Source organism: Lepidochelys olivacea, assembly GCF_965140295.1.
Source record: "Lepidochelys olivacea isolate rLepOli2 genome assembly, chromosome: 8".
NCBI classification, from domain to species: domain Eukaryota; kingdom Metazoa; phylum Chordata; order Testudines; family Cheloniidae; genus Lepidochelys; species Lepidochelys olivacea.
The window spans coordinates 64,474,678-64,498,160 of record NC_140418.1 but is presented as its reverse complement, the minus strand read 5'-3'; the positions used below and the strand labels follow the sequence as shown (position 1 = coordinate 64,498,160).

The 23,483-nt window shown below is 40.6% G+C and overlaps 1 protein-coding gene across 2 annotated transcripts in view; it reads left to right on the top strand.

The window, feature by feature from the left end:
• DENND1B (DENN domain containing 1B) overlaps positions 1–23,483 on the top strand; it is a 237,433-nt gene that overhangs the window by 67,410 nt on the left and 146,540 nt on the right. For both annotated transcript variants that reach the window (XM_084637445.1, XM_084637446.1), the window contains exon 3: positions 3,240–3,283. In XM_084637445.1, coding sequence (XP_084493571.1) covers positions 3,240–3,283 — 44 coding nt within the window. The remainder of the gene's footprint in view (positions 1–3,239; positions 3,284–23,483) is intronic.

Genomic DNA, 23,483 nt, shown 5'->3' with positions numbered 1-23,483 from the left:
GTCAACTGGCTGCAGGCAAAGGACCTTTCAGAAGTATCTGATCCCCTGCTCCCTCTACTCTCTCCTTATTGGGCTTATGTTCAGTGAAAAAATAGCATTCTCTCTCTCTCGTTTCCTACCTGCCTCCTAACATTCTTGCTTCCAAACATACACAATAGTACGTATTGGGTATGTATTGAGAACTTGGGCAGGTGGGCTAGCACTTCGAGTGCAAATATGCAAACTCACTTACGAATAGCTGTATTCAGATGAATAATAACTTCTCCCAAGTGTTCACATGAACAAAAACAGGTCACCTAAATGTTCTTGGTCAACTGAACAAAAGAGGACCTGATTAGGGTTAGATTTAATAGTGAGTTGGATTTCATGAACTCATTCACAACTCCCTACTCTCAACAACCAGCAGGCTTGAGGAGCAGCAGAGCAGCGTCGACACACCCTCTCAATCTCATCAAAAGTCAATAGCTTCTGGCAGGAGAATGGGGAAAAAAAAATTCTTTTTCCCCTTTCAGCCAGTGAAGGGTGTGGGGCTTCAGATTTATCAGACAGAGGTAGCCAGAGGCTGAGCTGTTCCAATAATCTCAGCCTTTGTGCAGGTAGGAATCTCAGCACCTAGGGGGAGCAGGGGCGCTGGACTTCTCATCTGGGCATTTGCCCAGGATTTTACTCATGGGCTTCCCCATCTGATGTATTTGCCTCTCCTAATTAGGCCTTTAGCCCCTGGTTTAGTAGACATCTGAAAGATTTTTCTATCCCTAGGTTGGAGTGTGGGAATGGTACTTGGGAACTTGGATTCTTATCCAAGAACATAAGAACGGCCATACTGGGTCAGACCAAAGGTCCAAAAAGCCCACTATCCTGTCTTCTGACAGTGCTCCAATGGCAGGTGCTCCAGAGGGAATGAACAGAACAGGAAATCATCAAGTGATCCATCCCCTGTTGCTATTCCCAGCTTCTGGCAAACAAAGGCTAGGGACACCATCCCTCCCCATCCTGGCTAATAGAATTTATCTAGTTCTTTTCTAGATACCTTGTTATAGTCTTGGTCTTCACAATATTCCTCTGGCAAGGAGTTCCACAGGTTGACTCGGCTTTGTGTGGAAAAAATACTTCCTTTTGTTTGTTTTAAACCTGCTGCCTATTAATTTCATTTGGTGACCCCAAGTTCTTGTGTTATGAGAAGGTGTAAATAACACTTCCTTATTTACTTTCTCCACACCAGTTATGATTTTGTAGACCTCAATCATATCCCCCCTTAGTCGTCTCTTTTCCAAGCTGAAAAGTCCCAGTCTTAATCTCTCCTCATACGGAAGCCGTTCCATACCCCTAATAATTTTTGTTTCCCTTTTCTGTACCTTTTCCCATTCCAACATATCTTTTTTTAGACGGGGCAACCACATCTGCACATAGTATTCAAGATGTGGGCATACCATGTATTTATATAGAGGTAGTATGATATTTTCTGTCTTATTATCTATCCCTTTCTTAATGATTCCCAACATTCTGTTTGCTTTTTTTTGACTGCCGATACACATTGAGTGAATGTTTTAGAGAACTATCCACAATGACTCCAAGATCTTTCTTGGGTGGTAACAGTTAATTTAGACCCCATCATTTTATATGTATAGTTGGGATTATGTTTTCCAGTGTGCATTACTTTGCATTTATCAACATTGAATTTCATCTGCCATTTTGTTGCCAAGTCATCCAGTTTTGAGAGATCCTTTTGTAGCTCTTTGCAGTCTGCGTGGGACTTAACTATCTTAAGTAGTTTTGTATCATCTGCAGTTTTGCCACCTCACTGTTTACCCCTTTTTCTAGATCATTTATGAATATTTTGAATAGGACTGGTCCCAATACAGACCCCTGTGGGACACCACTATTTACCTTTCTCCATTCTGAAAACTGACCATTTATTCCTAGCCTTTGTTTCTTATCTTTTAACTAGTTACCAGTTCATGAGAGAACCTTCCCTCTTATGCCATGACAGCTTACTTTGCTTAAGAGCCATTGGTGAGGGATCTTGTCACAGGCTTTCTGAAAAACTTGGCCCACTATATCCGCTGGATCCTCTTTGTCCACATGCTTGTTGACTCCCCTCCCCCCCCCGCCCCAGGCAAAGAATTCTGGTAGATCAGTGAGGCATGATTTCCCTTTACGAAAACCATGTTGACTCTTCCTCAAAAAATTATGTTCATCTATGTGTCTGACAAATTTGTTCTTTACTGTAGTTTCAACCAGTTTGCCTGGTACTGAAGTCAGGCTTACAGGCCTGTAATTGCCAGGATCATCTCTGGAGTCCTTTTAAAAAATTGGTGTCACATTAGCTATCCTCCAGTCATTTAGTACAGAAGCTGATTTAAATAGGTTACAGACTATAGTTAATAGTTCTGCAATTTCACATTTGAGTTCCGTCAGAACTCTTGGGTGAATACCATCTGGTTCTGGCGATTTATTACTATTGTTGATTTACTCCACAACCTGTAATAAAACATCAGTCTCCGTTTCCCCATCTGTAAAATTATAATAATACTTGCCAGACCTACCTCATAGGGGCATTTAAGGGTTTATTAATATTTGTGAAACAGTTTGGAATAATTGGATATAAGAAACTAAAGAAGTATTTCATTTTAGTAAGAGGGGTTAAAAGCTCCAAAATAAAAGGAGGTATGTCATCCTGTTTTGACTGTTGCTCAAAGTTAAGTTATGATGCTTGCACGTCATAAGTACATAACAATCAGTTTTCTAATCCATAGCTTAAATGGCATCGATATGAGTCTGAAAGGAAAATGGATAAACAAGAATCCCTGAAAATAATGACCATTTTTGTATTCATGTAGAGTGTGTTTACAAATAGTCTATGATCTTGCCATCTTACCTGCAGTGGCTGGAAAAAAGGCTCTGTTCACTTGATGCCATAACTGAAATAGAATTTTGAATATTGGATTTACTCCTTAAAAAAAGGTTGAAGTACTCAAAGTTTAAAAGAATATTTAAATCTGAAAATATCTCAATACATTGTAACCTACCATTGTTACATAAAAATATACTTGCAGTTCCATAAATATGAAATAAAAGAATATTTTTAATAATCCACTGTCTTCCTCAGTTTTGAGATACATTTTTGACTTGCCAGGGAGCTTGAAGCTATGCTGACCCTCTCTTTAATATTAATGTACTCTGACTGTACTACTCTGTTCCTTTGCCTCTGATTAATGCTGTCTGTCAATTATTTACAGATCCGGTGGTACTGTGGAAGTTCCCGGAGGACTTCGGAGACCAGGTTGGAAACATGAGATTGAACTTTTTTTTAATGTTAGAATAATAATAAAAAAAGCTCTCCTACTCAGCTGTGGAAAGGCAGATGCTAATGATATCGGTGAGCAAGTCTTCACCAACTGATGGATTGGTAATTAGAATGCATTTGTGAGAAGAATATGAAATAGTAGTTTTGAAGCATTTTATCCATAGTAGTGTCTTTAATAGATTTCACATTCTTTCTATTATATGAACTATAATGTATTCAATGAGTTTTTATGCAGTTCAATTTTTGTGGTGTTTAGGGTTGAAAAAAAGGTACATTTCTCAACAAAGCTTTACAAAAAATCTTAATGAGACAAACATTTGTCTCAAAAGATATATAAATAAACAAAAACATCCTGATATCTATTTTTAATATTGGAACCTTTATAAATAATGTTGCCATAGTAGTTTACAGCTCAACATTTTGTATTGTTTTATAAAATTACTCTACATTGTGCTTTGTAGGACTGTTGATTTGCACATGCTAGTAATGGACAAAGGGGGTAAACCTACTGATTGTGCAAACACTGAAGCTCTAGTTTCTTATTATGAATTGTTCTCAAAGGTAAACTTAAGTCCACTGTATCTAAAGGGTTATATCCATACTTGATAGCATTAATAGCAAGTTTATTAATTAGGTAGTCTGCTTAGATGGAGAGAATATTTTATTTGTAACTGTTTTTTAGTATTTCACTATTATTTAGATGTATCTATTCTATTGACACCATTTTGTATTTGCATAAAAAAAGCTTATGTAGACACATTTAATAGAAGAAGTGTTTCTGATGCCAGAGATCACCTTCCTTTGCTTGCTTTCTTATATCCATATTGAGTCAACCAAGCATTGATAGTGTCACCACAATAGTTGCTTAGAAATGTCTGAAGAGTAGATTTTGTTAAATTGGAGAAACAGTCTGAAATTAATAACATGAGTTTCTATAAAGATAGAAATAAGATGGTTCAGGATTTAAAGGAATAGTTAGCTCACACTTTATATTTGTGACTTTATCTGGTTGGGAGATTATTACCAGTCAAGGATCTGGAGGTTATAAGTAAGGGATAAATAGAATATGAGCAAAGTACACCGTCATACCTTCTTAATCATATATTCTGCAAGCTTTGATAATACCTTTCTGAGGAAAGAATGATTGTCTCTTTTCTGGTTTAAATTCAGAGGTTTTAGGAAGGACTCACTCAAAAGAGGTTAGAAATGAAGTATGAGGACAAGTTGGAATTTAATCAATAGGTTGAGGGTTAGTCAGTGAACATTGGATGTTGAAATATGACTAGAAGATGAAGTCTACTGAAGACGGGAGGGAAACATGTAATGCTGGAATGGACGTGGCCAACCGAATTTTAAAGGCATCTGTCTGGAACCTGGCTTTGGGCTCTGCACAACCTGCATTCACACCTGTTCCACAATTTGGGGAAACTAATATTCTGGTATTATGTCAGCTTTCATGGAAAAAAGTAAATTTCAAATCCCCTTTCATGGAGAAGTTGCCTTTAAAATGTAAATTGATCAATAGGTTTTGAAAAGAACAAACCGCTGGGCTTTGCTTCTGCATGAAGGGCTTGATCCAACCAACACATTGCAGTTAGTGGGAGCTTTCATTTACTTCAGTAGGCTTTGGATGAAGCAACAGAAAAGGAGACTTGGAGGATCTAAATAAAGTCCTCTTGCACATTTCTATTTAGATCTAGTCAGAGCATTTGTAATGAAATAATTAAACTTAAATTAATGTTTTGTGTATTTGTGTTTGAGGGGGGATTCACAAAAGAAAATCATGCATGTTTCTCTCCCCATTTTCCAGTCAGCTCTGCTTTAAAAGTAAAATGTGTTCAATTTTGAATGTATGCCAAGGAATCATCTTTCCTAAAATCCCTAGGCACTTGTGATAATAGTGAATTGGTTGCAGTTACAGAGAGTAACACAGAATTGCTTTTCTCCCATGTTGAATGGCTTGACAGCTTATTGCCTTCTCTTGCCTTCACTTTCGTGGTTCAGCAAAACCTTTTTCCTGCTTATTTCACTTGCTCTGATTTTCTCCTCCTCCTTCTCTTCTTATGCTCTTCCTAATCTTTACTGCTTCCTTATATCTTTTTCATCCTCTTGGCTTCACATTTTTTTCCTACTAGCCCTAGGAACATTTTCCTATCTCTTGTTTCCCAAGAGACGTTTGCTCTTTCATATCTGGCCACTTTTGCAAATTCTTCCTGGACAGATCTCACCAAAGTTGTCTCTAGGTCACTTTGCACCAGAACTATTTGGTTTTGGTTTGATTAAAAGGTCATTTCTTTGAGGCAGGAATTTTGTCATCTTATTTATTTTGTCAAGCATTCTGCACATTTAGGGCGCTGGGGAAATAATAGGCACACAATCTGAAAAATGTTCTGTCAGAGTAAACTGGTTAATTATAATCACAGTTTGCATATGTGGGAGGAAGATGGTCCAATGATTAGGGTGCCAGCCCAGGACTCACTCTGCCACAGACTTCCTGTGTGACTGTGAACAAATCAGTTTCTCTGTGCTAATTGTTTAAATGCCTGCAAAGCTATTCATGTGGCATGGCAGACGAGGCAAAAACAAAACAACACAACCCCTCCCCCATTGAAATGTGGAAAAATGCTTTTCCTGATACTTTTACAATATGGATCTCAACACAGAATCATAGAAATGAAGAGCTGGAAGGGACTGCCAGAAGTCATCTGGCCCAGTGCCTTGCTCAGTGGCAGGACCAAATACACCTACCCTATTCCAGCCTTAACTATTTTCATTAGATGCTCTTCAGTTTCCCCATATCTTTCTTAAAGTATGGTTCCCAAAACTGGACATAGTACTCCAACTGAGGCCTTACCAGTAGGGGGGGACAGTTACTTTCTGGGTCTTACATACAACAGTCCTATTAATACATCCTGAAATGATATTAGCCTTTTTAGCAACTGCATCACATTGTTGGCTCATATTCAATTTGTTATCCACTGTAATCCCCAGATCCTTTTCAGCAGTGCTATGACCTAGCTGGTTATTCCCCATTTTGTAGTTGTGCATTTAATTTTTTCTTTCTAAGTGTAGTATTTTGCACTTGTCTCTAATGATATTTCATCTTGTCAATTTCAGACCAATTCTCTAATTTTTCCAGGTCTTTTGAATTCTAATCTTGTCCTCCAAAGTGCTTGCAACAACTTCCCAGCTTGGTGTCATCTGAAGATTTTATCGGCATACTGTCCACCCCGTTATCCAAGTTAATGAAAATATAGTACTGGACCCTGACAGATTCTTGTGTGGCACCACTCAATATGTCCTTCCAGTTTGACAGTGAACCACTGATAACTATTTTTTGAGTGTGTTTTTTTCAACCAGTTTGTGCATCCATTTTATAGTAGTTTCATCTAGACCACATTTCCCTATTTTGCTTATGAGAATGTCAAAAGCATTAATAAAATCTACATAAATCATTTATGCTTCCTCATGTCTACTAGGTCAGTAACCCTGTCAGAGAAGGAAATTTGGTTAGCTTGGTATGATTTTCACCTAGAGATTGGCTGTATACCATACAGTGAAGCTGAGCCACAAGCAAGTTGTACAGAGTGCACTGCAATAAAGACCTCTGTATGAAGAAACTAATCATATCATTGAGATGTCAGACAACTGTACAACTTACCATTATGCTGGAATTTCTGCTATGGAAATGTAGTTTGACAGAGTTGGAGAAATTCTATTATAAGATACCTGGAAAAGTAGGGCATTGAAAAGCCCTTCATTAAAACAATGGCACATCAGCATCAATTGTATATTATTCTTCCATGCAACAAACATGGTCACAAAACACAGTAAAGGAATTTTTCAGAACCTGGAGTGAGATGACAAAAGTCTCAACATCAGTGTAGAAAGATGAAATCATTTAAAATAGCAAGCCAATAGAAGTCACAAATGCTTAAGTTGGGACGCTCTAGTAATCAATACAGAAATGGCAATTAAAAAGTTCATTGATTAATCTAATACTGAAGTTAAACTAGAAAGATCATGACCAATTCACTGACTGAAGTAGGAGTAAGGTACCATCAACCGAGGAAACAGTTGTCTTTACGTTTTGGGACCTGTAGATAGAAAATGTATTGTGGGATGAAAACACAATTTGCAGTTAAGTTTATTCATTTAGGAAGAATGCTCTGATACCCCTTTTGCAATAGTATTTCCATATCTGTTTGATGAGGGAGGTTTGGTGAAAGATGTCATCACTTTCAGAAGTACAATGATGTTTGCAAACACATTATTTTTGTCTACTACAACCTTTCACCGATTAATAAATTTGTTCATTTAGTTATCTCTTGAGAGAAAACCAAACTTCTTTCAATCGAATGTGTAGTATTGAAAGTTTTTCTCTTGTATTTTGCACTATGACCCCATTCTGACAACAAAAATTACTATATGGCCCCGAGGGGGGGGCCCAAAGTCTGACCCTGCCTGAGCCCCACTACCTCAGGTGGGAAGGCCAAAGGGCTTCAGCCCAAGGTGGGGTCCTGTAACCTGAGCCCCGACACACAGAGCTGAAGCTTTTGGGCTTGGGCTCAGGCTTTGGCTCTGGGCCCCCGCAAATCTAACTCCAGCCCTTGTGATGCCATTAAAATGGGGTTGCGACCCACTTTGTGGTCCTGACCCACAATTTGAAAGCCACTGCTTTAAAACGTAGGAAAAAAAATCAGTGACAGCACATTTTGTTTGACATTTTTTTGAAACAAGGACAACAGGCCAGATCTTCAGCTGATGTAAATCACTGATCTACGCTAGTTGAGGATCTTGCACAGTATCTTAATTTTGTTAATCTTTAAAATTAAGACTTCTTATGCTGTCATCACTACCTTTGTACATGCTGTGCACCCATGCAAGGGTCAGGTTAGGCAGAATCTGGTCTTCAGTTGTACTTTTAGGTAGAATAGCCTCTAATGGCTAATTAATCTGCTCATTGTAGAAACACTCTCTTTGTATGGTTGCCTGGTAACCTCTACAAACTCAGATCTATGTGAATGGCAGCTGGTGGGCAGGTAATCTTAAATTTTAGATGGATAATATATTTTGTACATCTATGCCTGCACACCCCTTTCTGAAGTCCAATTACATTCAAAACTCCCATTTGAATTCAGTGGCAGTTTTGTGACAAGACACTGAATATTTAGGTCTGTGTTTTAGCCATTAGAATCCACACTTCTTCGAGTGCTGTTTCTGTGGGTGCTCCACTCCAGGTGATGGTGCGTCCTGGTGCTGTTGATCGGAGATCTTTGCTAGCAGTGCCTGGTCAGGACGCACGTGCTCAGCTGTTGTCTCGCGGCGTCGTTAGGTTCTGTCTGTGCGCGTGCGTCCCGCACCTCCTTAGTTCCTTCTTAATGTCTTCGGCTGAAGACAGGACTTGGGGCAGTGCTGAACCTCTTCCCCTGGACACTGAAGGAAACAAGTAGAAATAGTTAGCTAGAAGTATCCCAGTTCTTTCCCTTCCTTTAGAATAGTCGTTCATTATTTGTTAGTTTAAAAAATAAACACACACACTTTTTTTTTTCTCAAGTTTCTCTCCCGCTGAGACTTCCTGCCCAGGCAGTCATAGCTTCATGATGCCGGGGTTCCCTGGATTAAAAGAATGCGGCTCCTGCAATGAGTTGTGCTGCGGTCTGATGGACACTCACTGTGTGTGAAGTGTCTAGGCTTGATACACATTCCTGCAAAGTGTGTCCATTGCAATAGCCTGAAATCCAGGGCTAGCTGCGACAGAGACCTGCAGCTGAAAATGCTTCTTATGGAGAAATCCCTGCAGCCACCAACAGAGAGGGGCATGAGTAAACCCTCTCCCTCATGCTTCCCTGCCAGGTCGGAACTGACCAGGAACACGGCTTCACCCTCTCATGCGAAGAGGCAGGAAGCCCCAACCTTTCCACATAGGGACCTAAATAAACGAAAAAGGTCTCCGGCGAAGTCACTTCCCCCTGTGCTGACAGCACCAAAGACCGGCACAGATGACCACCCGAGCACCTCAGGCACAGCGCACATGGGGCGCAGAAACAAGCACTTGACCCCCCACAGCGGGTAGCTTTCCTCAGCACTGAAGCTATTGGCACCGCAGACGGACTCGGTACCAGCTGTGTGGTTCACCCCGGTGCCAACAAGACCGTCAGCACTGAAACCAACAGTAACCCCCACTGCAGATGCGCCACCAACGGAGGGCACCTATATGCAGCTACCGGCGCCCTTCAGGGCTAAACAGAAATCTCTGTGGACATCAGCTCACACTCCAAGACCCGCAGCACCACAGCCCATGGAGCACCAACAATTCCAAAACCATGCTGACATCTCCATGACCCCAGAGCCTGACTGTCCTCTCCTCTCCTCTCCACCGAGCGTACGCTCTTTGATCAGCTGCTCTCACCACCTGACCTGGCCACGCTCACTGACCGTGAGAATGACATACCACAGCAGGCAGAGTTTTCCCCACCTGACTGTCCTCCACCACCAGAGCCACACCTATTTCAAGGCGTGGTTCCCCACAAGAACCAGCTTCAATTTCCCTGTTTTGTCCCCCCAGGGGCAGGGCCTCACATTTCATACTGTATGCAGTGGCCACAGTGGTATCCATGGTCTGCCTATGATGCCAGTCATTCTCGCGGACCCTCCATCAGACCACAGGCCCGGTCTGCACCTCTATATCCAGCTCCATCCACAGCTACTGAGCCCCCTCTCAAAGAAGTGGGCTACAAACCTTTCCCTGAATTATCCAATCATAATTCTCTGTCAGCCTATTTCATGCAGACGCTTCCCTGATAGGCTGGGGAACTCACCTGGGAGATTTCCAAGCAACGACTCTCCAAATGGATATCTGAATGCATTAGGTCCTGCAGAATGCTTAACCCCCCCGAGGGTATCAGAACACACTGTACTAGAGTGATGTCAACATCCATTGCATTCCTGCAAAACATACCTATTACCAACATATGCAAGACGGCCATATGGGCATCAGACCACACGTTCACCAAACATTATGCTATCACGCAGGACACTATGGCAGACACCATAGTAGGTGTCAAGGTTCCGCCCCCACTCTGAACTCTAGGGTACAGATGTGGGGACCTGCATGAAAACCTCCTAAGTTTACTTTTACCAGCTTAGGTTAAAACTTCCCCAAGGTACAAATTAATTTTATCCTTTGTCCTTGGAATATCCACTGCCACCACCAAACTCTAACTGGGTTTACTGGGAAACGCAGTTTGGACACGTCTTTCCCCCCCAAATCCTCCCAACCCTTGCACCCCACTTCCTGGGAAAGATTTGGTAAAAATCCTCACCAATTTGCATAGGTGACCACAGACCCAAACCCTTGGATCTGAGAACAATGAAAAAGCATTCAGTTTTCTTACAAGAAGACTTCTAATAGAAATAGAAGTAGATAGAAGTAAAGGAATCACCCCTGTAAAATCAGGATGGTAGATACCTTACAGGGTAATTAGATTCAAAACATAGAGAATCCCTCTAGGCAAAACCTTAAATTACAAAAAAAGACACACAGACAGAAATAGTCATTCTATTCAGCACAATTCTTTTCTCAGCCATTTAAAGAAATCATAATCTAACGCATACCTAGCTAGATTACTTACTAAAGTTCTAAGACTCCATTCCTGGTCTATCCCCAGCAAAAGCAGCATGTAGACAGACCCAGACCCTTTGTTTCTCTCCCTCCTCCCAGCTTTTGAAAGTATCTTGTCTCCTCATTGGTCATTTTGGTCAGGTGCCAGCGAGGTTACCTTTAGCTTCTTAACCCTTTACAGGTGAGTGGATTTTTCCTCTGGCCAGGAGGGATTTTAAAAGGGTTTACCCTTCCCTTTATATTTATGACAGTAGGCCACACAGTACTGTCTATCGTTATCAACGACGCAACTCCAAAGTCCCACCAACCATAGTGGGTACTGCTTCACATTCACCTGGAGTGGAGCACCCACAGGGACAGCACTCGAAGAAGAGAAGATTACTCACCTTGCAGTAACTGAGGTTCTTTGAGATGTGTGTCCTGTGGGTGTTCCACTACCCATCCTCCTCCCCTCTACTTTGGAGTATGAATCAGACGACTCTACGGTAGAGAAGGAACTGAGGGGGTGCGGGACACCTATGCAGACAGACTCTAACAATGCAGCGAGACAACAGCTGAGTGCATGTGTCCCGACCAGGCACTGCTACCGAAGATCACCAATCAACGGCGTCAGGATGCACCATCACCTGGAGTGGAGCACTCACAGGGACACACATCTTGAAGAATCTCAGTTACTGCAAGGTGAGTAACCTCTTCTGTTTTGTTTGAACACTTTTGTTGAAAAAAATACAATAGTTATATTTCAAAGTAATTTTAAAATAAAACAAGCCAAAATAACTCCAGCAAAACAAACCAAACCCCCCAAATCCTGTATAATTGTTTAAAAACAAAAAAGTTATCTCTGGCAGAAAATGTAGTAATGCCGTGATGCAGCACTGAACCGCAGTAACTTGACAGACTATGGAGGAAATTTTGGTTCCACTGAAGTCACTGGCAAAAAACTATTATTGATATCAATGGGGTCAGGATTTAATTCTCAAGCTTTTCCCCAAGCAGCTTTATTCCTGGTTGTCCCTTTAATAAACTGAAAACTCATTGAGAGTGCTCCCTTCATAATATCATCAAATAACAATTTACCCTGGCAAAGATGTGGAGCTTCTTTCAGGTCATTTTGGGAGTTACAGTTCAGTTCTCCCTAGGAATATTAGAAACAACAATATGGCACCGATGAAATAGAGAATTGATAAGTATTCAGTATAACTAGTCAGCCAAATAGCAGAAGGATGACAGATTTTTTAATCAAATTTCAGACCATTATAATGCATGCTTTTTAAATAATGGTTGGCCTAAGAGGTTGGTATAAGCCCTGAAGAGTAGGGTTTAATATCCCTTCCAAAGTTTTTATCATAATCAATTATGATAACTCTAGATATTCTTGGTATCCGTATGAACAACTGATCCCTTTTTGAATCTTCCTAAGTTCTTGGTCCGTGGTATAATATATGTGTTGTGTGAAGAAGTATTTCATTTGATCAGTCTTTAGTTTGTTACCTTTTAATTTAATTTATTGCTCCCCTTGTTGCAAGACAGGGAGACGTTTCTGATCTGCCTTCTCTAGACCTTCTTAATTATACTGTGTAGTTTTATCATGTCCTCTCTTATTTATGTCCTTTCTAAGGTAAACAATTCCAGCCATTTCAGTCTCTTCATGTGAGAGCTTTTCCATGCCCATGCTCATTCTTGTTGTCATTCACAAAAACCTCTCTAATTCTAATATCTTTTTTGAGATGGGGTGACCAGTAATATGCACTCTATTCTATATGAGGCTGCACAACTGATTTACGTAAAGGAATTCTAATAGTCCCTGGTTATTGACTGTCCCATTTCTTAGGTGTCCTAACATCCTTTCCAGTTGTGAACCATTTAGGCAAGGTCTGATTTTTGTGGTATAACAGATGTCTGCTCTCGTGGTTCGATCCTACCAAGTGCTGAACATTCTGATCCTGATCCAGCAAAGCACTTAAACTCATGCTTAACTTTGGACATGTGAGTAGTTCCATTGAGGTTAATGGGATGACATTTGTGTTGAAAATTGAGCACATGCTTAAGTGTGCTGCTGGATCACAGCCAGATTGCTCTGCATCTTGCATCGAGTGCTTGGTGTCTGGAAGTATCAGTGAAGTCAGCAGTAATAGAGACCAGAGCAATGTGGAGGAGAAAATATTGTTTTCTGACTTAAATAATAATACAAGCTCTATAAAAGTACAAGCGCTATAAAAAGCTGGATTTGGTTTTCAGAAGACAAACTTGTGTTCTGGACAATGAACACTGAGTCATGTGAAATTCAATGAAGTATAAAAGAGAGACAGGGTGGGTGAGGTACTATCTTTTATTGGATCAATTTCTGTTGGTGAAAGAGACAAGTTTTTGAGCTTACACTGAGCTCTTCTTCAGGTCTGTATAAGCTTGAAAGCTTGTTTCTTTCACCATTAGATAAAAGATAAAACATTTTACTGCACCCACCTTGTCTCTCTAATATCCTGGGACCAACACTCCTACAAGAACACTGCAAACAATAATTTATAAAAGACAGCTGTAATAGGCTTGAAATCCCAGCTCCTCACCTGTGAGACCAATACAAGCCCAGGATATCAGGTAGTTTGTACTTCTATCAAGGCTGCAGCGATGATATGAGGACATGCATCTCACCATCTTTCTTCCCTTCTTGATAGGTTCGTTCTTCTGCACTGATGGGGCATTAAATGCTCCTTTCACATGCTCATGGGAAATACAAGGGTGTTTGCATCAGGGATGCAACAAATCTTTGGTTTTGTTACTTTGGTCAACCAATCTGAAAGGGGAATTTAAGATATTGGTGCTGCTCTTATGCTGGTGAGTTGATGGTGTTTTTGTTATCTGGAGAATATTTGTGTTTATGTATTTGAGATTAAGGGTATGTATACACAGCAAAGAAAAACCCATAGTTGGCCCATGCCAGCCGACTTGGACTCGCGGGGCCCAGGCTGTGGGGCTGTTTAATTGCTGTGTAGAATTCTGGGCTTGGGTTGGAGCCTGGGCTCTTGGGCCCTGCAGGGTGTGAGGGTAACAAAGCTCTGGTTCAAGCCCAAACACAGCAATGAAACAGGCCTGCAGCATGAGCCCTGTGAGTCTGAGTCAGCTAGCACGGGTCAGCTGTGGATTTTTCTTTGCTGTGTAGAGGTACCCTGAATGTGTCAAACATGGGTCTCTGCTAACCTTGAAAGTATTCTTTTATTTAAATGGTACTGTCACTGCATTGTTTAGGGAAATTTAGGAACTTGCTGAACTTGATCAGCATATAGTACCAGCTAGCCTCATTTCTACCAGCTCTTTCATTATTGTTATAGGTCTTAATGACAGTTGTAAGCCATAGTACTGGATGCAGGTGTTAGTCCACCCTGGGGAGAATCATGACTGGTATAGAGAAAGTAAATAAGGAAGTGTTATTTACGCCTTCTCATAGCACAAGAACTATGGGTCACCAAATGAAATTAATCGGCAGCAGGTTTAAAACAAACAAAAGGAAGTATTTCTTCACACAACACACGGTCAGCCTGTGGAACTCCTTGCCAGAGGATGTTGTGAAGGCCAAGACTATGGCAGGATTTTAAAAAGAACTAGATAAGGTCATGGAGGATAGGTCCATCAATGGCTATTAGCCAGGATGGACTGGGATGGTGTCCCTAGCCTCTGTTTGCCAGAAGCTGGGAATGGGCTACAGAGGATGGATCACTTGCTGATTACCTTTCTGTTCATTCCCTCTGGTGCACCTGGCATTGGCCACTGTCGGAAGTCAGGATACTGGGCTATATGGACCTTTGGTCTGACCCAGTATGGCCATTCTTATGTTCTAACTTATAGCCTTAAGTGACATCCAGGAAAATTCTTGGTCTAACTCACACAATAGCAATGTTCTGCCTGCTAGCTAAACCCTGCTGAGGTTAAGGTAGATAATTTCCTATGAATTGCTGGCTCTTTAACTTCCTTTATGGCTGAAAAGCATCTAATATTTATTAAGTCAAAAGGACTTAAGGAAAAAATAATTAAGAAACTCTGTGTGTGTAAGTAAGGAATGCTTTTATTTTTCTTTCATGCGCAAATTGCAAATTGTTTCATGCGCAAACAACAGTTATTTTTAGCCATTTTATAAATGTTAGTTGCTACACTGAGTTGTTTGAACAGAAGGTTTCCACTTTGCTTTGGAAAACTTGCTTTAGGACAATTATTTGTTTAAATGTTTTAAAAGCAGTGAAGGTCACTAAAGACTCCCATAACATTCAGGATTTAAAATGTTCCAAGATGCAATCTAAGCAATGTCTTTTATCCTTTCTTTCACCCCAAAACACACAATAAATCAATTATATGAGGGCACCATTTTTAACAAAGTGAATGCAGCACTGATGTTCAAAATCAGGACTTTCCTGCACTTTTGGGGACAGGTGGCAACTGCAAGTATACTTATTGTTAGGATTGTGATGGTTTTGTTTTATAGAGCTTTTTCATGAGTTAAAAATGCTGAACTTGATCAGCATATGGTACCAGCTAGCCTCATCTCTACCAGCTCTTTTGTTATCTTGTTATTGTTATAGGTCTTAATGACAGTTGTAAGCCATAGTTCTGGATGTAGGGGTTAGTCCACCCTGGGGAGAAGAGGGAGAAACAGCAGTGTGGATTATGGAAATATGAATTGATTTAAAAAGCAGCTCTCTTGTAATAGAATGGGGCTCAAAGAAAGACGGAGGAGAAGCTGGTGAAAAGACGATGGAATATGATGTGAAAATGATCATTTGAATGCCTTCCTTTTCATTCGCAGCTGCTGTTTCTGGTGAAAAGACATGCATTTGTATATCTTAAGGCTGGGTGAAAAAGGGCCAGATGAATGGAATTACTTGTTAGATATGTTTTCATTTTGAGTCAAATAAATTATGTGCATTTTAATAGACTGTGTGCATTTTACTAGACTGTATGCATATGTTAGCAGCTTTTTTATCATACAGCTGTAATATTAGGGACTACATTTTGTAAAAATGTTCTCTTCTGTGTGTGTTCAAGTAAGTACAGTATTAGCTTAATATTTGACAGTCCTTCAGATACAGCCTTCAAAATTTAATTATGTTAGTGGTTTGACCTATCCCTATAACCCTCAGTAATGTACAATCCAAAGAGGGAAAAATGTAGTCCATGGTCAGGTGTTGGATCAGTGATGATGAATCTTTTAGATCATCATTTTGAGCAAGAATGCCGAAAATAGTTACCTGGTGTCATTCTTAGTAGACTTCTATTGCTCTCACTCCATTCCAGTTTACTGCTTACTTTTCCCTTCATTCTACTCTTCTGCTACACTGTCTTCCCTCCCTTTTCAAGTCATTCTTTCCATTTTAGCTTTCATTGTATTGACATATTTTGTCCCTCCACTGGCAATTCTGTCTCCCTCTGCTTCAGGCCATCCACTGGGGTGGGTGGGGGTGTGTGCGTGCGTGTGTGTGTTCCAATTAGCTCCGCCTCCCTGGATATTTGACATTGAATGGAATACTCTGCATCACTTGGATGCATAGTTGTGACTCTACTATTGTACTTTTCTGGGATGGGCAGTGAGAAAGTAAGGTCATCTAATTGCTTTTGCTATCACTAGGGCAAAGTGTAACAGGTTTTAAGCTATGCTCATGAAATGTCTTTCCCCACTTGCTTCCCATTCCCACTTGGTGGTCCTCTCATCTTCATTTAATTTCTTTTGTCCTTTTTTCAACTTCAACTATGATAGCAGTATTTTGCACTGAAGAACACTGGTTCTCCCCAGTTAGTGATTCTAATTAAGTTGTATGATTCTAATTATGCTATGCCATAATAAAATTATGCATGGCCTACATTGTCTGTAAAAAGTAATTAGAATCCTCCACCCATAACTGCTGTTCTAATTTTGTGTGTTACATTAGTAATGTTGTTTGTTTGCTGTTGTTCTGCTGCTAAAATGTTCCTGGATAAAAGTTAATTTCCTTTAAAACTTAAGGGAAACGTCCTTATTTTTTAACTATTGTAATTTCATTGTGACCAGATCTGTCTCATCTATCTGCCTGTAATAACATGCATGTTACGTTAAGCACTATGGCTTTTGTGCTGGTAATGCTTGACAGGAGCCTTGAAACAACTTGCATTGGTTGTCAAAAATCTGTTTCATTGGTTGCATAGCCAAAACGCTTAGTGCTCTTGAGGTACTCCATTGGAGAAATACTATTTACAGGGGGGGAAACAGTGTCTGATTTGCAAAGAAAATAAGTTTAACAGTCCTGTACCTTCCACCCCAGGGAGTCCCCTTCGTCTTTTTCGCTTGATTTTTTATTTTCGACCTAATCCTGAATAATGATGTGTCCTTTCAGCTCTTTCTTTCAATGGGAATTGCAGGTGCTCTGCTGTTTTTAGTATTAGGCCCTTTTATGGGACAGTAACCAGACATAGTGGGGGTATGATCCATTTTTGACTCTCACTACTATATATTACTGTTCACTAGGAAGTGAGACTAGGACTCATTAACAAGTAAAAACTAAAATTCAAATTTATCATTTAACTTGAGACAAAGAAAAATAAACATGTTTGGGATTATTTAAAATAGTGGTTTCAAATATATAAAGTAATGAAAACAATACTTTAAATGTTAGATTCTGATCTTATTTCAAAAATGTACCTTCTACAGTAGCTTATTAAAATGTATAGTGATTAGTTACTACTAAAACTCTGGCTGTTTTCTACATTTTTTTTTACCAGTGTTAAATCAAAAATATTGATGCGGCTCAGTTTTTTTTGCAGATGATCTGTACTGTTAAACATAGTATACTTTTACTTTGTAGTTCAGTTGTACTCTGAAAAGTGACTCTGTGAAACTGGCACATTATTACTGACCTGTTTTTTGAGCGTATTCAAAGTAATATCTCCTTTACTGGCTAAAGTAAGTGTTTACTGTGTGTACTCTTTGCAGAACCAATACAGATATGGGAGAGTTGGCTGGATTCTGTTCCTTCTTTTGCATCATAAACAGAATAGTTAAGAAAGATTCTTTATCATCATCACCATCATTTGGGCCCTGAAAGAACCCAGCCTGAATTTCTGATGTCAGGATGAGGGGATAAGAAGTCTTTGTACTTGTAAACCTGAGCAGTTTTCACCTGAAAGTCATTGTGGGTTCATAAGTGTGGAATCCCTTGATGCTATTCTTACAATCACTTTTCAAAGTGAAACCACTGCTTTAAGATGGAGTTCTGAATATTTAAAGAAGGTAATAAGATTTGTGGATACTTACTCTGAGCCACTAACTTGAAATCTTGTAAAAGAGATTACAAACATTACCAGTGTAAACCAATAATCATATAGGAACTAATTAATTGAACTTTGTGCTCTTCTATGTGTATTCATTATATATACACCACTGAAGAGGCAAAGGAGAGCTTTGCAAAAAATCCTACTTTGTTAATGCTGGTTAAGCTCTACTAGTCTCAGCTTTGGGAACCTCGAGGCTTGTGTATGCAATGCTGCAGTCCAGTTCAGTGTGATTTGTAGAGCGCTCTAAAGTGTGGTACTCTAACTGCCCCATGTAGATCCTGCTGGGGCAAACAATAAGATACCTAGTTTGCGTTACTGTAGACCTGTGTGATCATGAGAACAAGGTACCTTTTAGTTCCTGCCAGTAGTGTCTACATGGGACAGTTTAGCGCGCTCCGCAAATCACACCCCTGTAGTCTGGACACTGGCGCCTTATAGAAGGGTCGATCACGTCAATTATGTCTGCTCTAAGACAGATTAGATGACACAATGCTTAAAATGTGTGTGGCTATCTATACTAGAATGGAGCTATATCAGTATTAGCAACAGTGGGACATTTTGACTAGACTTATGTGATGTGGTACATTAGTACCCTCTCTGCTTGTGGAGAATGGTGAAAGGATTGTAACTACATGTTAGTTATGTTTTACTTCATGAAACATTCTGCAGACAATAATTACCTTTTTATCTTTAGTTTCAACTGCTTTTCAGATCAGTTTGTGAATAAAGCCAGAGATGCTGTCATTGAAGCTGTATACTGGTGAAGACACCCCTTTTCGTTTACTGGATGATAATAGAGGAATGTTTATTATCTTTTAGCAAGTGGAGAGCCCAGAGTTTTTATGAACCAGCAAGCAACATGGAAATTTTCTATCTTAGAAGATAATTATTGTCCACATAATAATCTATACAAGTGGCATTTGATGGAAGGGAGTACCCCCCCCCCCCCGCCCGACAATCCCCAGACCTCCCATATTGCTCAGGGAATAAGAATCTCACAAGCCAGAATCAAGGAAAAAAAACATCAGTAGAAGTTGCTTGTGGATGCATGATGTAAGAGACAGACTTCAGACTTTACTATACTAGCCCTGCAGTAACCCAGTGGTCTTTATCATACTCATGTTTGTTCACCAATAGTTACAACAGTTATTTAACTCTGTCTGAACATGCTCTCATGGAGAAGTCCTTTGTGGAATGCAGCGTTGCTGACTCTCATGGTTTTATCATGAGTTCCATGGTATTTGGAGCTTTTTTTCCTCAAAGCCCCAGCTGCTTGACTCAGTTGATTACATGAGAATTCCAGAGTTTAAGAAGAGTACGTTTCGAGCCCTGATGATTGCGCTCTGAACAAATAAAGTGCTATGAAGTGTTAATAAAATCAGGTGGCAGTCGCACAGGCAGCCTTAATTCTAGCATTACCTAAATTTTGAGTGCTTGACTCTGCAACCTTAACATTCTTTTAATGTAGTTTTTTATATGTAATTTAACAGATCTATTAAAAAAAAAAAGTGGAAAAAAACCAAATTCCTAAAAAACCCAAAAAACCCATCCTGCCTGGCCCCTGAGCTCCCGTCTGGGGAGGCTAGCCCCCAGCCCCTCCCTTGCTGTCCCCCCTCCCCCGCAGCCATGCCACTGTGTGGGCAGCGCTCTGGGCGGCGGGGCTGTGTGCTCATGCAGGGCAGCGCAGCAGCATGTCTGGCTCCGGCTGGGTGGCACAGGTGCCAGACATGCTGCTCTGAGTGGCATGGTAAGGGGGCTGGAGCTGGGGGGTTGGGTAAGGGGCTGGGGGTTCCGGGGGGCAGTCGGGACAGGAAGCAGAGGCTGGTTTGATAGGGCAGAGGTTCTTGGGGGGACAGGGGATGGGGAACAGGGGGGGTTGGATAGGGGGTGGGGTCCTGGGGGCGGTTAGGGGCGGGGGTCCCAGGAGGGGGTGGTCAGGGGACAAGGAGTGGGGGGGGATTGGATGGGTGGGGGTCCTGAGGGGGGCAGGAAGTGGGGGGGTCGGATGGGGGCAGGGGCCAGGCTGTTTGGGGAGGCACAGCCTTCCCTAACCAGCCCTCCATACAGTTTTGCATCCCAATATGGCCCTTAGGCCAAAACGTTTGCCCACCCCTGCTTTAAAACATCATCAGCAAACATATATTTCTTGAATGGTTCTTATTCCCAAACTGGGTCTCTTTTATGGCCTGCTGCCATTATAAGTTTTCCCTTCTAGTGAGAGAATGGTATGGTAGACCTCAAATCAATGAAGGCTACACTCAGAAGGACCTCAAGACTTCTGGAATATGCTGCTCAAACAGTTTCACTTTTTTTTCTACTGCCTGTCCCTCCCTTCTCACATTTATCTACAGACTTCTTCTCCTTGTTCAGATCTATTCTGCCCCCAACAATCTTCTGTTCATTGAACTTTTTGAAACTTTGCACTTTTAGAGAGAGGTAAGGGATTGACTTTGTGTACACAATTTTGCAGCGGGACAGTAGGGTTGAGGTCTGTTATTTCTCACCTCTCTCTATATTTATTTATTTAAAACATTTTTGCTGTTAAAAAGCATGTTATCTCTGGAGACACAAATCCACAGTTTGAGAACTGCAAAACTAAGCATTTCTGATGGCATCTTCCAGACTGAGCACTGAGTCCCATTGGGTAAATGGAAAGATTAACCTAACTAATCTATACAGAAGCCCCTGGAACCACATAAGATTGGGTCCCTAATCCATGAACTATTGGAACTCATTTACAAAATTTTCTTAAACATTACAAGAATATATTGTCTCATACTATAGAATTAGAATATATAATCCCTATTCCATGATGAGATATCTTTGAGCTATAATGTATCTTAATTAAAACTATCTTTCAATAGGTTTTTTCCTCAAAAAGCATTTTATCAAAAAAATCCGATTTAAATAAAAATCAATTTTTTTTAAATCATTGATTTTTATCCACCCTGCATTCTAGTCTGTTAATTCCTTCTGTTTCCTCCATGATTCCGCTCCCAATAGGGAGAGCATTGAGAGTTCAGGAGAGATAGTCTGCTTTAATATCTTGTGCCTGGTACCACAGCAGCTCCTGACCGCTGGGAGGAGCAATTGTAGGACAAGTGCAGTTCCGCCCTTGCAGCCTGGGCTGGAGCATACTCAGTGTAGATGGAGTCTTTGTGGAATTTAGCTTCCAGAGTCTAACAAATCTCTACTGGCCATGTAAAAACTGAGATTTTTCTGAGGCTCACAATTTGGTGGTATGACAAGAGTGATTAAGTTATTTTTATTTTTCTCAAAATTTCACTGGGCTGTTCTTGTTCTTTTTTTGTTTTTAAAATAAATTACTATTTCAATAAAAACATTTCCTTTTGAGGTAAAATTATCCCTTTTTAGGGTTGGATCTGTAGAAAAAGCAATCACTTAGTTTTTTTCATGTATCTTTTGCCGAGATTCACACAGATGATTGTTAAAGGACAATGTTATGAATCATTCTGTGTTTGGTAGCATTGTACCAAACTTAAAAATGCAAATCAAATCATTTGAAAGTATGAGCAAAAGTTTGTTTCCCTTTTTTCTGTTTTTTTTTAATATATTAAACAATCCATCCAAAGAATGACATTTATTTTTTAAAAAACCTTAAAATGTATGAGCTTTTGGAGTAAACTTGGTACATTATTACTTCTGGACAGTGCTGCAGCTGCTGTTTGTATGTTTCGTGGCAGGTTAGTGGTGGTTGATTTTTGGCTCCGAAGTCCCACCTCTGTACTGACAACTTTCTTTTGTGGCATCCTCTGTGTCACTCGAGGCTGTTGTCTTCCTTTTGGCTAGGCAGCTGGGACTCCTCCTTCCTGCTGGTTTCCTGACTAGGCTGTGCCCCAATGCTCTGCAAAGCAAAGAGAGGAGCCAGGATGTGGAACCCTAACTCTGAATTTCCAGATTTCAGACCTTTTGGTTTTTCCATAAATGTAATCTAAAGTCTGGAATTTCCTGGCTTTCATGGATTTAATTTGGATTTTTTAATGTTCTGATGTTTTTAGCAGAAGTAAATGATAATGTCTTTGACATTTAACAGTTTTTTTTCCTGGGAATTGCCTGATAAGGTGTACTGAGACCTTATCTCTGTACTATTAACAGTGTTGCTATCTATCCTGCTTCCATAGAACAGTGCAGTGGTCTGACCAGTGCATTTCTCTTGCATGCGAGAATTGTCAGGCTGGGCTAAATAGCTCTCTTCCTTCATCTCTCCACTGCTAGGGGATAATTTTATGATTCCCTCTTCTCTGCTCTCCTTCTGTTAGGTTCATGCTCCTCTGTGTGTGTCTCATACAGAGGGGGTGACCGAGAAGCCAGCAGAGGAAGATCAGAGAGAGGACTGAGCTGCCTGGCTTTGCATTGGCCATCTTACGTGGCAGTATCAGGGTTTCACACTGCTAGGGGCTTAATGGTGAAGGACTCAAACGTGAGAAGTTTGGCCTTGATCCAGCAAAGAACTTAAGCATGTGCTTAACTTTAAGCATCTGAATAATTTCACTGATGTCACCGGATCAGGCCTAGGTGCTCAGCACAATAACAGCCTTTAGTGTGGCTTTTTTAATGGACAAAGGAGGAATAAAAAAATGGTAGGAACTCTGAAGAAAGGAATTGCTGTGGAGAGGGGAAAGGTTGGAATAAAGCTGGGTGGGTCCCAAGAAACAAGAAAGTTGAGAGTTGGAGGGAAAGAGACATGAGGGAGTTCCAAGAGGGGAAAGAGCTCGGGGGCAGGAAGACCAAAGGAAACACTACCAGGATGACACCCAAACAGGGCATTTTACAGTGGAGAAAGAGAGAAACAGGGAGTGCAAGGAGGAAGAAAGGAAGAGTTGAGAGAGAAATAGGTGAGATGTCCTGGAATACAGGAGAGAACAAAGAGCAGGACCTGAGCAGCAGCAGCTGTATTCAGCAACATGGGAAAAAGCAAGGAGGTACAAAATAGAATGGGGTGGATGTGTAAGAGGTAAACAATTGAGAGAAGAGGAGTTGCTTTCTTTCAAAAAAGAGAAAAGGAAGTACAGAAAAATGAAGGAGAGTTTAAAAAAAAAGACTGAGGGGGAAAAAAGCCTTAGGCAGAAATGAGAAAAGGAAAAATAACATGGTGAGAAAGAAAAAGGAAATAACGAAATAGAATAAGTGAGGGGGTAGTGAGGAAAGAAGATGTAAAAACCTGTCACTTCTAAGTTAGTGATTTTTATTTATGCTCCTATATGTGATAATATTTCCCTAGCAGATGTCCTGTCTCTCTGC